The 14,540-nt window shown below is 39.7% G+C and overlaps 1 protein-coding gene across 2 annotated transcripts in view; it reads right to left on the bottom strand.

The window, feature by feature from the left end:
- Nucleotides 1–488: 488 nt before the first annotated feature.
- Nucleotides 489–14,540, bottom strand: part of crip2 (cysteine-rich protein 2) — a 32,044-nt gene continuing 17,992 nt past the window's right edge. The window contains exons 2-9 of one of the 2 annotated variants that reach the window (XM_066694903.1): nucleotides 14,175–14,269; nucleotides 8,004–8,061; nucleotides 7,376–7,513; nucleotides 6,849–6,875; nucleotides 6,317–6,385; nucleotides 2,891–2,985; nucleotides 2,241–2,298; nucleotides 489–1,556 (exon numbers count right to left, since the gene is read on the bottom strand). In XM_066694903.1, coding sequence (XP_066551000.1) covers nucleotides 1,489–1,556; nucleotides 2,241–2,298; nucleotides 2,891–2,985; nucleotides 6,317–6,385; nucleotides 6,849–6,875; nucleotides 7,376–7,513; nucleotides 8,004–8,061; nucleotides 14,175–14,269 — 608 coding nt within the window. In that variant the 3' untranslated portion in view covers nucleotides 489–1,488. The remainder of the gene's footprint in view (nucleotides 1,557–2,240; nucleotides 2,299–2,890; nucleotides 2,986–6,316; nucleotides 6,386–6,848; nucleotides 6,876–7,375; nucleotides 7,514–8,003; nucleotides 8,062–14,174; nucleotides 14,270–14,540) is intronic. The other variant, XM_066694904.1, reaches the window with a different exon arrangement.

Here is a 14,540-nt window from a genome sequence, read left to right on the forward strand (position 1 = left end):
CTTTGATTAATATAACCAGTTTCTCAGACTCATTTTTAAATCTATTTCGTTTTAAATATTTTACTTGTCTGACAGCAGACATCGCTCTACAGGTCTACAATAGTTATTAACGGATAACACAGATGTACATTTACAGCTAGCTGTAAATAATTATAACTTGGGCTGGTAAATAATATGCTGCCAAAATGATGTTCATTAAACCATACACATGTAATACAAGAGCAAGCCTCTTGTTTCTAAATAAGAAGACAATTTCCATTATAACTGACATCAGCAAGTAAAATTTGATAAATAAACGGAGCCCAGGAACGGCATAGTACCGTGACTGCCTGCCAGTGGCAATGAGGTAAGTTGAAGTAATTAACAGATTAATCATTTATATTCTGTACAAAGGGTGGTGCTGTTTTTTATGTCTTTACAGTGGGAGTAGGTTATGATGTCATTACTCCCATTTTTTCACCTGTAAGCAAAATAACTGAGTGAAAGACTGATGGCATATAAACTTTAATTGGGATGAGAAAGACAAAAAAGCAGCAAGTCTGAGCAGGTTTTTACGTACAATAATACACCTTCTTGCAGAAAATCTACCCTGTGTCAGCTCGTTGTCTCTAGGCTAATTACTACAAGTAACCAATTCTCCTTTTTTATTAAAAGGAAACAGAAATCATCATCTAGTTGGCAAGTAGAGCAATCAAATAAGAGACAGACAGTGCATACTTTCAAGGTGGTTAAAAGAAACATTCTCTTACACTCGGGAACATCTTCCGTTTTCTTATTTTCAACACCTTTTCACATAATAGCCAAGAAGTACTTGTCTGCACTCAGCTCTCCAGTCATACACCACTTGAATGAATGGGGTGGGTGGTGGGTCAGTGAAGCATAAGGAAAGTCATAAATCCCTTTTTGTTTACAGATCATGGTTTAAAAAAAAAAACATCTTTGTGTAATTGCCAAACGATATAAACCAGCGATTTGGTTTTCGAGATTTATGACACCAAAACCCTTCCACAAAATGCTGGATTCTCTTACACACGGCAGCCTCTTTAAGAGCTGGAAAAAGAGGCCCTGTCAATATTTGTAGAGCTACTGTATTCATGGCACTCCTTTAATTTATCCTTTGCATTATCCTGTCATCATTTCACAATGTTTAGTTTAAACATCTCCGGGGAAATGGGGGCGATAGCATTGGCAAAAATAAATATTGTGATACACATGCTCAAATGATGTAGAACCCAAAATTAATTTATTTCCTGTGTGTCAGACTTAAAGATCTAAAAAAATACTGTGTCAGTGTTCTGAGATGGCAAAGTGAATATACATCTACTGGTAGGCTTTTGTATGCAGTTATTTATTGATAGGTTGATTTCAATGGTGACTGTGGTGCTACCAGTTCTCTGAAAGGTTTGTACAGAGTCTCACACAAATTGAGCTAGTGGGGGAGCTGGTTGGAGAGCTGTATGCTGAGCTGGGGGAAGGATGAAAGGCTGTTCAAGGCTGGGCTTCAGTACTGGGCTCCTTTTCGTAGATATAACTCCCAACGCCACCAGTGTTCACCCCTGGAAGGACACACACATTACATCACAACTGGGAAATTACTTCTCAGGTCTGAGGTCTCATCCAAAGTGGTTTCAGTACAATTAAAATTTATTTTTACAGCATACTAAACTAGGGAATAAACCTCAATTTTGATGACCCCCCCCCCCCCCACTAGTAGAAAACTACAAACCTCTGTTGGTGGAACCTTTATTTTTCACAAGATGCTTCTACTCATAAATGTAACTGCTATTAATTACAGGTTTGTAGTTTGCTATTAGCATGTTGATCAAAGATTTAATTTAATCCGTCCCATAATGTATATTACATTGTAGGGCCAATGATTATGCCTAGTATCCAACTGCTGTGAAAGAAACTATGATCCAGGAAAATGGCTGGCCCTTAAAATGAAACAGAATCTTAATATAATCAGATGAAACCTTTTCATACAATGCAGTACATTGTTTTTCAAAAGCAGTGACCAGCACCCATGTTGTCTTATATACAACTTATCCACATTATACTGTGTGTGTGTGTGTGTGTGTGTGTGTGTGTGTGTGTGTGTGTATATATATATATATATATATATTTATATATATATATATTTAAAAGGAAGCAGCTCCATCTAGTGGACACTTAGCAACTCTATTTACTATTCTGTACAATCCCACTTAAATGTTTCTCAGATGGGTCTGTGTCATAATTACCTTTAGGCCCAAACAGGACTGCATAACAGGGCTTATGGCAGTATGGTTGTCCATCATGCTGTTTTAGAGAAGAAATAAACACAGTATTAAAAACTTCAATTATACCAACTATGTACAGTTAAGTTTCTTAACATGATAAACAGTCCACCGTCAAATATTCAATGTGGTTAGTCTGTGGATCTTCTCGGCACTTCAGGACAGCAGCAGTTCATTTCACTCTGTGGCTGCTTAATGCCAAGAGCCTAAATCCCTTTCTTAAGTTTCCCTGCTGGCCAGTGCACACAAAACCATTTTATAGCCTAAAACTTGCAATGAGCTACACAGTGAAAACAAACACAGCTAAAACACAGGGGTCATGTGAGGAAAGCGTTTGTCAAGCTGTAGAGTGGAGAGGGAGAGGAATTAAGGTGTGATTACACAGTGGAAGGAAAACCAAATATTAAAGCATTATTACAGATTAAAAGAAAGGCATAAGACTGATGTAATGATGAAAAGCAGATGCATTTTAACCATCCCAGTTAATTTTACATAGTCTAAAAAGCACTCTGACAACTTGTTGTGAAGAACGTAAATAGAAATAGAACCATTTCCCATCAGTATCCTGTCTCCCTCCCACCCTATCCCCCATCCCCCCTGACCCTGACACACACCTCCGCATGGCTTCCCGGTGCCAGGGTCTTGCTGCAGCGCTCACATCGCAGGCAGGGGCGATGCCAGTCCTGCCCCAGAGATGTCACCTTCTCGGCTGAAACACACACCCACACAAATGCATCACCATGGCAACCACCTCCCATGCTCACTCCTCTGGCAGGTTCTGTCCATAGACTATATTCTGTGGTTCATTAACAGCTAGTGGCTCCCTGCAGTCACTGTACCAACCTTTAAGTTAATCTGTCTATTTGTTTGATTGTAGATCTATTTGTTGACTGTAGATAACAAAAGTGTTTGTTCTGCATTGTGCATTTGTTCTCTCAATTGTGGAGGACCAGGAGACATAGGACAGATATAATGCTATAACAATTGATTGTGCAGACCACATAACAAACACACATTTAGATATTGTGTGTTTGTTATAATTTTATTTCATTTATGAATCGGTTTAGTAAAAAGCAAAAACTCAATTGGAAGAAAACAATGGCCCTGAATGTTGTTAAACATGTACCATTTGTTTTACAAACAAAATAAAATAGTTTTATGTAAGACGTAATGGCATTTAAACAAAAACAAAAATGGTGTCTCGCCACCATTTTAGGTAGCTCAGTTGTGATCATCTAAACCAGAAAGCAACCAACTTGCATTATGTGTAAATAAGTGCGAATATGAGTGGCACACAAAATATTTAGAGATATTGTTACACCCTGTAAAGAATTCAGCATTAATGGCTGTAGTCTTATTTAGAGTCTGAATTTCTAAAAGGCACCTTAAGTTTCTAATTAAATTTCAATTAGTTAACTGCAGATACCTTATTTTAAACATTTCATTTTATTAATTTTACATTGTCCAGCAGAGGGCAGCATAAACATCACAAAAAATTAGAACAAAACACCCAACACATTACAAACACACATTCAACAGAAAGCCTATGAAATTACATGCAAATATGCTAATATTATGTACTATTATAATTCAGTACAGTATTTCAGTACTTATGCTTTTAAGTATATGTGACTTCTGCACATGTTTCTAATTTCTGTATTTATCATTATGGTCTTATTATACACTCACCCAAAGGATTATTAGGAACACCATACTAATACTGTGTTTGACCCCCTTTCGCCTTCAGAACTGCCTTAATTCTACGTGGCATTGATTCAACAAGGTGCTGAAAGCATTCTTTAGAAATGTTGGCCCATATTGATAGGATAGCATCTTGCAGTTGATGGAGATTTGTGGGATGCACATCCAGGGCACGAAGCTCCCGTTCCACCACATCCCAAAGATGCTCTATTGGGTTGAGATCTGGTGACTGTGGGGGCCAGTTTAGTACAGTGAACTCATTGTCATGTTCAAGAAACCAATTTGAAATGATTCGACCTTTGTGACATGGTGCATTATCCTGCTGGAAGTAGCCATCAGAGGATGGGTACATGGTGGTCATAAAGGGATGGACATGGTCAGAAACAATGCTCAGGTAGGCCGTGGCATTTAAACAATGCCCAATTGGCACTAAGGGGCCTAAAGTGTGCCAAGAAAACATCCCCCACACCATTACACCACCACCACCAGCCTGCACAGTGGTAACAAGGCATGATGGATCCATGTTCTCATTCTGTTTACGCCAAATTCTGACTCTACCATCTGAATGTCTCAACAGAAATCGAGACTCATCAGACCAGGCAACATTTTTACAGTCTTCAACTGTCCAATTTTGGTGAGCTTGTGCAAATTGTAGCCTCTTTTTCCTATTTGTAGTGGAGATGAGTGGTACCCGGTGGGGTCTTCTGCTGTTGTAGCCCATCCGCCTCAAGGTTGTACGTGTTGTGGTTCACAAATGCTTTGCTGCATACCTCGGTTGTAACGAGTGGTTATTTCAGTCAAAGTTGCTCTTCTATCAGCTTGAATCAGTCGGCCCATTCTCCTCTGACCTCTAGCATCAACAAGGCATTTTCACCCACAGGACTGCCGCATACTGGATGTTTTTCCCTTTTCACACCATTCTTTGTAAACCCTAGAAATGGTTGTGCGTGAAAATCCCAGTAACTGAGCAGATTGTGAAATACTCAGACCGGCCCGTCTGGCACCAACAACCATGCCACGCTCAAAATTGCTTAAATCACCTTTCTTTCCCATTCAGACATTCAGTTTGGAGTTCAGGAGATTGTCTTGACCAGGACCACACCCCTAAATGCATTGAAGCAACTGCCATGTGATTGGTTTGTTAGATAATTGCATTATGAGAAATTGAACAGGTGTTCCTAATAATCCTTTAGGTGAGTGTATGTTCAAAAGCTGAAATTCACTTTATTCCTTTATTTTAATTTTCTTTCATCTTAATTGGTTACATCACTTGAAATTAATAGTGTGCCCTGTTCGTTTCTCATAAGAATAAGCCACAGGATCTGCCCTGAAAATACCAGGGAGCTGAAGAAAGCACCAGGGAGATTGTCCTGCCTTATGCATCTCTTCTAATGTGCATATATTTTATAACACTTGCTGCACCTGCTCAATTTGGTCAATCCCTGGGATTACTTAAATTAATAAGGTTTTTTGATCTCCAACTTCATTAAGACTGTTAGTAGGGTTTTAACACACATTCTCAAGAGAAATCAGTCTGGAAATTTCGAAGGTCTGTTTTCAAGCGTATGCTATGACCCTACAATAATTATCACCCTCTGTGTCACTCTGAGGGAAACCAATTAACCCATTTTAAAAGCCTACTCTATACAATTGAAGTATGGGTGCCACTTTTCTATGCTTTGCTGGGCCACCTATGGCACCAATCTCACCCCAGCCCCACTCCAGTCAACTGAACTTGAATTGGTGCTCATAATTAGTGCCAGACTGAATCTGCAGAAAACGTTTCCAAATTCTGCAGAACTTTTTACGTAAAAGCTGTGGAAAATCTACATATATTGGATTGACTGTTCTTCTATACAGAACTACAGATTGCAAGTGCTCTAACAGACTCTGCCTCTAATAGTGGTCATGCTGTGCTGATAGAAGGTAAAAAAAAGCAAATCCCCTTCTTTAAAGAAATCAAGCACTATCTCACCTGCATTTTAGTGGATATGTGTTTTTTGCTGACATCATCTTCGCTATGATTCCTTTTTCCTGTCAATTTGACTTTGTAGTTTTGTACCACAAGGTTAATTTATTTTAAACCTCAGACTGAAATTGCCCGATACATAAGTGCTATACCTCATATCAAAATGGGAAATGCACTTGTCATAGCAACGAAATGCAACTGTCAAATCAACTAACTGTAGTCGGATGTATAAGTGTACACTAACAACATTTGGAAATTATGTAAAATCTGTACTGTTTTATGGATTAGTTTCATTGTGAATATATTACTTTATTACTAATATTACTTTTGTTAATGTTGGTGTGTGACAATACCTTTGTATCTAACTTACCAAAGTACACCTTCTTGTTGCACCGAGGGCACATGTTGGGTTCGCCAGAGAAAGTGGTGATGCTTGCAGCTTTCAAAAAAAGGAAAATTAAAAAAAGAAAGGAAAATCAGAGAAGGATCTGATCTGAAGAAAGCAGAGACCCTTTTCAATAGCCTCAGCACCTTAAGCATGTTTCTCCATGCATCTAAAGTAAATGGACGGATACCATTTTAAAATCCATTCAAATCACTGCATGGTCTAATTCCTGCAAGTGTGGAGCCTAAAAAATTACGACTTCAAGAATGGATAACTACATACATACATTTAATAAACTGAATTATCTTAAATTGGTGTGTAGCACAGTGCAGTTACTTAGTGAGCTAGCAGTGTTGAGCTATCAGAATGGGGTGACACGGTTTTGTCATTTCAGAATTCATTCACAGGGGGGTGTAGGCCTATTTCTCACAGTAGCTGTTGTGCGGTTTTGGTGCTCTGACTGAACAAAATACGGTGAGGTTAATTAGAGCAAAAAGAGAATATATACAGGTCTTACACTCATCCATCCCTTCACCCATGAAATCTGAAATAAGGTGCATGATTCAGTCTGTAAATGTTAACTTAGTTTGTATTCAGAATAAGATGGGGAAAATAAATAAATAAATAAAATACACAGTGCTGATTGTACAGCACAGAAGACTTCTGTTACAAGGCAGTCACAATGACAGAGATGGCAGTAAAGGGCAGTAAGCAGGAGTGAAATAGTACTGAAGGGGACAGAGACTGCTTTTGAGGAGAACAAACAGGAACGGAAACAGGCCTTTACAGCTCTATCAAATAGGAAGAGAGGAATATCCTATACTCTGCTGGGAGCTTGGCAAAACACGGACATATAATCTACTTACTAAGGAAAAAATGATTATCCATAGGATAAAATCGTAGTTAAAAGAAAGAAACAAAATAAAATAAGTGACATTCTGTTCTTCACCAAGCTATCCTGTTGGACCCTGGGCAGCGGCACACAAAGAGCAAGGTTAGGCTGGACCCTGGGCAGCGGCACACAAAGAGCAAGGTTAGGCTTACCTTTCACCGGCCCTCTGGGAGGAGCGGACACCTTCCTCTCCTCCACTTTGGGGACAGTCTCCACAGGAGCGCTGGGCGAGGGTGTTGCATTCACAGGGGCATCATAGACGTACGAGCCTGCGCCCCCAATATTTACACCTGGAACAAGAGAGATGGAGAGACAGAAATTGAACTATACCCCTCTTTGCTTAGATGCTTACATGTAAAGCATGTAAAAATCATTGTAAATGTTTTATTTGTGTAAACGAGTACAGGAGCTCTCAAATTCCTCCTAGAGGATAGTAGGCCTCCTATAACCTCCTAGGTATTTAACGGCCGATGAAGGTTTTAGGTGGGCAGCACTTGACAAATTGTGCCGCCCACCTGGAAGCTCCTGCCTAAATCTTGAAAAGTGCCAGTGCAGGGTGCGAGAGTCAGCTGGGGACTCACAGATCACAGTAGTCCCCTGTGGCTACTCGGGTGCCTGCAGGTTCAGATAGTAACTGCATAAGTTGCTGCTACATCCAATTCTCAGATCAGGCATTCTGTCCTTGTACAAAGAACAGCAAACTGCTTTGTCTGAAGTCTGACTGAAGTGCCTCTTTCCTATACCTTCACATACAACAGTGGGAAACAAGGTTAGCATTACCTTTCGGCCCATAAAGTGCAGCATAGCAGGGTTTGTGGCAGTAGGGCTTTCCATCGTGCTGCAAGGAAATTAAGCGTCACACTTGATTAATACTTCAGTATAAATAAGAAGGAAAATAACCAATTTATAACGGATACTTTAGCACTCAAAGTCAAGCTTTTGGCAGATTTTTATCTAAAATATCTCTAGTCTTCAAACTTAAACTCTAAGGGAGTTTAACCAAGGGATTACTGAACACAGAAATATTTACTCCACAGATTAAAACTTCTGGCAGACCAAGAAACTGTTGGTTGATTCAATAGAAAAGCTGACTTGGTAACTAAGTGTATATCAGCCTGTTCCAGGTTCAGTGAGATCTTTACATACTGGGGAGATAAGTGATATCCATGGAAAGCAAGGAATGTACTAAAATGGGAAGAGAAAGACATGGAAGGTGATGATGTAATGGCGCTTACTCTAGTCACCAACTTCCCTGTTGAATAATGATACAATGATTCCGATGGAGTGTGGTCACTTCCCAACATCTGCACTGGTCTGGGATGGGTGAAAAGGGTGGGCCATTCTTCCTTACAACTCATTCCTCAGTCATGACTACCACCACCCACATAATAGCAGTAGTCATGTAGAGGCTTTAACAGAGGCTTTAACAAACACTAACATAGAACCCAATGGATCAGGAGGAAGAAAGGACCAAATTAAACTGCATGTGCCAGGAAATGGGAGCCAAATTGATTTTGTTGCTCTCTTTAAAGTACAATGAATGTTAAAACAACTGCGATAGTCTACTGCCTTTTGGTCCTTAGAGATTTGGGGATCTGATTTATTAACGGGAATTATTGTATTTTCTGGGGGTTGAAGATCAGGAACAGCAAAGGCACCATCATTTGGGGGGAGACAGTCACAGGGGACAAGAAGATATATATTGGGGTGCCGCAGTTCCCACCGGACAGAAGTACTTTAGGGTACAGAGTGACAGAGTTCTGTGTAGTTCCTTTAAAGCTGCCTAAGAATAAAAACTGTTGCTTGCACAACAATAATAAGGAGAAAGCTGAATGTTTCATTTACATCAACCAGTTCATAATCCATCTACTTACATTACCCTGATTGCCTACAGCTTCCAGTTTGAGGATCAGTCATTGGTGTGGAACCTTATCAAAAGCTTTTTGAAAATCTAAGTATATCATATCATATGCTTTCACATGATCTACAGCTGCAGTTGCATGTTCAAAGAACTCTAATAAATTAGTAAGACATGATCTGCCTCGCCTAAACCCATGTTGACTATCTCCAAGAATATGGTTTTCATTACGATGCTCCTCTATTTTCTGTCTAATAATTTTTTCCAACATTTTAGGTGAGACTGATTGGTCTGTAATTTCCTGGCTCAGTTTTGTCCCCTTTCTTGTGGATTTGTATGACATTTGCTGTCTTCAACTCAGTTGGCACATCCACTGTTCTAAGTGTCATTTGGAATATATGAGTTAGCGGCCTATAAATAATTTACCAAAGTACTGTTGGAAATATACCATCTGGCCCAGGTGATTTGTTTGTTTTTAATTCTGCTAGTCCCTTTAGTACCTCCTCCTCATTTATCCTGATCTTTCTTAGGGTTTGACTGGACTGGTTGTCAACCTGTGGAATGTTATCCATTTTGTCTTTTGTAAAAACCTCTGTGAAATACTCATTTTGAACATTTGCCACATCTTGTTCATTTCACAAGATACCTCCATTTTTCCCCTTTATCTGTTTCACCTCCTCCTTTATTGACCTCTTGCTGTTGTAGTATTGAAAAAAAGCTCTTTGCATTACTTTTAGCTCCAAGAGCTATGTTTCTTTCTATTTACCTCTTTGCTTTCTTGCTCTTGATATTTTCTTGCATACTTCTATTAAACCATTTTGGCCAATGTCTTTGGCCAAATTCCTCTTGAGCCTCAAGTAGTATATTCTTAAAATATAACCATCTGTTTTCAACTGAATCTGTATCCAGTCTAACTCTTCTAACTGCTGCCTCATACCTTCAAGGTTTGCTTTTCTAAAATTTTAGATCATTGTTTTAGACTTGGTCCTTGTTTATTGAAAGTATGCCTCAATGCTAACCATATTGTGATCACAGTTTGCCATTGGTTCTCTAACAAGTGTCCCTCTGACTCTATCTTGGTCATTTGAAAAGATAAAATCAATGCATGCTCTCTCTCTGGTTGGTTCCCTGACAAATTGAGTTAGAAAGCAGTCATTTACCATCTCAACCATTTCCATTTCTGCTTCTGTAGTCCCAACTGGGCTTTCCCAGTCTATGTTTGGGAAATTTAAATCCCCCATTATAACAGCCACATCCTTGCTACATGCAGTCCTGATTACATTGTACAATGCAAAGAATTGCTGAATATCTGAGTTGGGTGGTCTGTAACACACTCCTACCACTAATCCTCCAGATCTTTTAGTCAAAAGTTTAACCCACAAAGATTCTGTTTCATTACTAGGATCTAATTTGAGTTCTTCTGTCTCAATGTCATTTTTGACATACAATGCTACCCCACCACCTCTTCGATTTTGCCTCTCTCTCCTAAACTGTGTGTATCCTTTCAACTTGTATTCACCCCCATCATTTTCTGTAAGCCATGTTTCTGTCACTCCTACAACATCATAGTCACAACATCTAGGTCCAACATCTTGTTCCTTATACTTCTGGCATTGAGGTACAAACATTTCAGGACTTTCCTATTAGTAGTTTCCCTTTGTTTTCTTTCCTTAGTGGAACATCTCCCATTGTCAGAGCACCCTGCCCCCCTGGTCCCTAGTTTAAAAGATTCTCAATTACTCTGCACATACGCTCTCCCAATGCATTAGCCCCCCTTCTGTTTAGATGTAGACCGTCCGGTTTGTACAGGTCCCATCTATCCCAAAAGAAAGACCAATGCTCCATAAACCTAAAACCCTCTTCCCTACACCAATATTTCAACCATGTGCTAAACTGGTCATGGACGTAGTACTGGAAGTATTTCGGAGAAAACTACCATGGAGGTCCTGCTCTTTAGTTTCTTTCCTAACTCTTTAAATTTGTCTTGTACAATCTCTGCCCTTCCTTTTCCTATGTCATTGGTTCCAATGTGGACCATGACCAGTGGATTCCCCCCGGCTTTGGCCAGTAGCCCGTCTACTAGTTTAGGGAGATCTGCAACCTGAACACCAGGCAGGCAAGATACCATGCAGGTCTCCTCATCACTAGAGCACACTGTGTGATCTACGCCTCTAAGAATCGAGTCTCCTACTATAACTACATAATTTTTCATGGTGCTCTGGTGCTCAACTGCAGGCAAGATACCATGAGGGTCTCCTTGTCACTAGAACACACTGTGTGATCTACACCTCTAAGAATTGAGTCTCCTACTATAACTACCTCCTTCTTCTAGGGGGGAGTGGGCACCATGGTGCTCTGGTGTTCAACTGCCCCCCCATCACCCTCTGAGTCATCACTTTCCAACTTGGTGTCCAGCAGTTGGAACCTGTTGGACATTTCTAGCTCTTGGGATGTCTCTAAGGGTTGTGCATGCCCTTTTCTGTGGGTTACGACCTACTGTAACCCAGCAGTTCTCTACACATTCCTGCTCTCAGGTCTCAACTCTCCTAGGTTTTGGCATGCACATCATCTCTCTCATGGGCTGATTGACTAATTCTTCCACATCACTAATACAGCAATACAACAGTACTTCAGCTGTGAAACAGATGTAGACAATGGAGGAGTTTTCATGAGTAAAAGCAATAGTGTAATCTTTATTCCTTATTCATTTTAATTATGTAATGCCTAAACTATTTTAACAACACCACAAAACAAATTCTAGGAACCACTATCCACTTTAATCCTGAAACATGTCTTGTCAAAAAGGATTTTATGAATGAATCAATACTGAGCATTGTGTCATCCCTGAGAGTATCTGTCAGGCACGTTTATTGACTAGTAAAAAAAAAAGATATTTTTAATCTTTCATTTTAATTGTATATAGTCAGTTTCAATGTGTTAAGAGTTCTGAGCGGTCACATCACATGGTTCATTAAAAGCTGTTTTATGATCTGAAATGAGAAGCATGGATCAATATTTTAAAGGAATGTGTATATGATCCTCAGATGCCTTAAAAGTGATTTTTGCTGAGAATTATCAATGATGCAAAAGAAAAGTAATGAACTAACTAGTTATACACAAAATTAGAATGAATAGCCCACATTACAAAACACAGGGATATGAATTGAGATTAGAATTCCTTCAGCAGACCAAATAAACACTGACTCTCTCATGCTCTAGAGTGCAGTGACCTACTTAGATATATTCTGTTGTGGGCTGTGTTAAAATGACCTATCAGGATGGTTGCTAAAAATACAGTATTTCAGTCAGAGCAGGAAACAGACACACACAAGTGAGCTGACAGATCCGTATCCCACTTGTGAGATCCAATTCATAAACCTGAGCATTGGAGCCTCCTTTTTTTACAATTAAAAATCATGGCTTTGCCAGATGCCGATTGTGCCTGTGTCAGTTTTCAAACAGTTCCATGTAGGTAAAGTGTCCCCCAGGGAGCTATTCCCGTCTGCGTTTGTTCCTCCAGGTTTGATTAAATTTCACTTCATCCCTACAGCTCAGCCCACCTGCTTTTATGGCACAAAATGTTCTGCTGTGAATCCTGCCTGTCACTCTTCCACAGTAGAATAGGTAAGAAAATGTCTGGACTGGCCTGGAATATGTTCCGTGGTGTGTGTTTAATATTCTACCTCACTATAGATTCCTTAACTTCTAGATACATAATTTTAAAATGGAAAATACAAGTCTTGTTTAATTGGTGTTGGTGCTCACATATCTGGTTAATTTCAATTCACAATTAAAAGCAATTAATGTTTTCTTGGGAATATTTTTCATAGAATTCAATGGCTTTGTATTAACAGCAAGGTAACCACAGCATGGTTTTAAAGAATTAACAAGAGAAGCAGTATGTCCAAATCATCAGCACTTAAAAAACTGTCAATAATGGTCCCAAAAGTCAGCACTGAAGGACACAGCAGATGGCCGTGCTGTGAAAGATGAGGAGATTAAAACTTTTTTAACACTCAGAGCAAATATCAAGAGAATCATAAAGAGATACCCTTCCTGCCATTTAGACAATACATTTTGTGCACCGTGTCCATATTAGAATGTACTCAAAGGGGAAATTAAAAAAATAATAATGATAAAACAATAAAGCAGTGGTAGTGAGCGCATAGTATAGTCAAAGTCCGGCCCAATAAAGACTGGGAATTGAGTGGGATGAAAAGTGAGATGTCCCACATTACAAGTAAAATTTGAACTGTAGATCTCTGTGTCTACATGAGTCAATGAACAATCAAGCCCTCAGGAAATGTGTACAAATTGGACAGGCTGACAAAGTAATTAAACTAGGGCAAGAAGAGGCAGCCAGCATTCAGTTTGTGAACTGTGGAGATCTAGTGATTCATTTATTTATGTGCTGAACACTGAGGAGCAGTGAGGACTTTACAGCAGTGGTTCTCAACCCTGGTCTAAGTGCAGCCCTGTGTTTATTGCTTTTCATTACAATTCCATATTCAATGGAGAGCTCAGCTGGAAGGGATACCAGCAGACAGGGTTTGGACCCAGGACCAGGTTTGGGAGCTACTGAATTACAGTAACCTCATCCTCCTAGAAGGGAAAATGTCACACAGTATATTTTTGAAATGGCAGATGCAAGGTTACTTGCAGCAATCCTTGTGGACCATCTTCTCTGCCCAGGAACACAAGAACCCATGAAAATCTGGTCACAACACACACTGTTCAGCCTAACACTGCTCACAATTTTCCTTAAGATTACATGGAGCAATTGCAGTGTTGGGGTGAATTCTGACATGGTCTCTTGACTGTTTATTTCCCTGTATTCCAAGCATTAAATCATTCCTGGTATCTGGGTAGAATCTACTCCCAACAAATGTGTTTATGCACATCACATTATACTCATGCAGCTTAGTTTTAAATAGTAGAACTCTCTGAGCCCTGCGATCAGTAAACAAGCAATTAAATAAAATGAGTAATAATGGTCAACTTGTAGTCCGTTCTGCCCTGAAGGATGCTACCCACATCAGCGGTTCAAATAGAAGATTCTTGTTGGCAGCCATCCACTGCCTACCCTGACTCACCTCAGCGTGGCCCCCTGCAGTCAGTGTCTTATTACAGCGCTCGCACTTCAGGCAAAACTTGTGCCAGTCCTTCCCCAGAGACGTCACCTTCTCAGCTGTGGGAAGAGAGGAGGAAGAATATGAAATACCAATAAATAAAAACAAACCAGTGAGGTAAGAACAGAGTGTACCAGAAAAGTTGCTTGTGACCAGAACTTCTCAAGTAGAAGAACAGTATGTAGGCAGAGAACTTGTGGGATCTATAGGGGCCATATAAACAGGGGAGTTTGGAGTCACACAGTATACACTGGTTATAAGATTGCAGTAGACTGATCTACACCAGCTACAAGACACTGCACAAAGTGTCTATAATGTTTTGTGTTCCAA

The sequence above is a fragment of the Amia ocellicauda genome, chromosome 21 (genome assembly GCF_036373705.1).
Source record: "Amia ocellicauda isolate fAmiCal2 chromosome 21, fAmiCal2.hap1, whole genome shotgun sequence".
Lineage (NCBI taxonomy): Eukaryota > Metazoa > Chordata > Actinopteri > Amiiformes > Amiidae > Amia > Amia ocellicauda.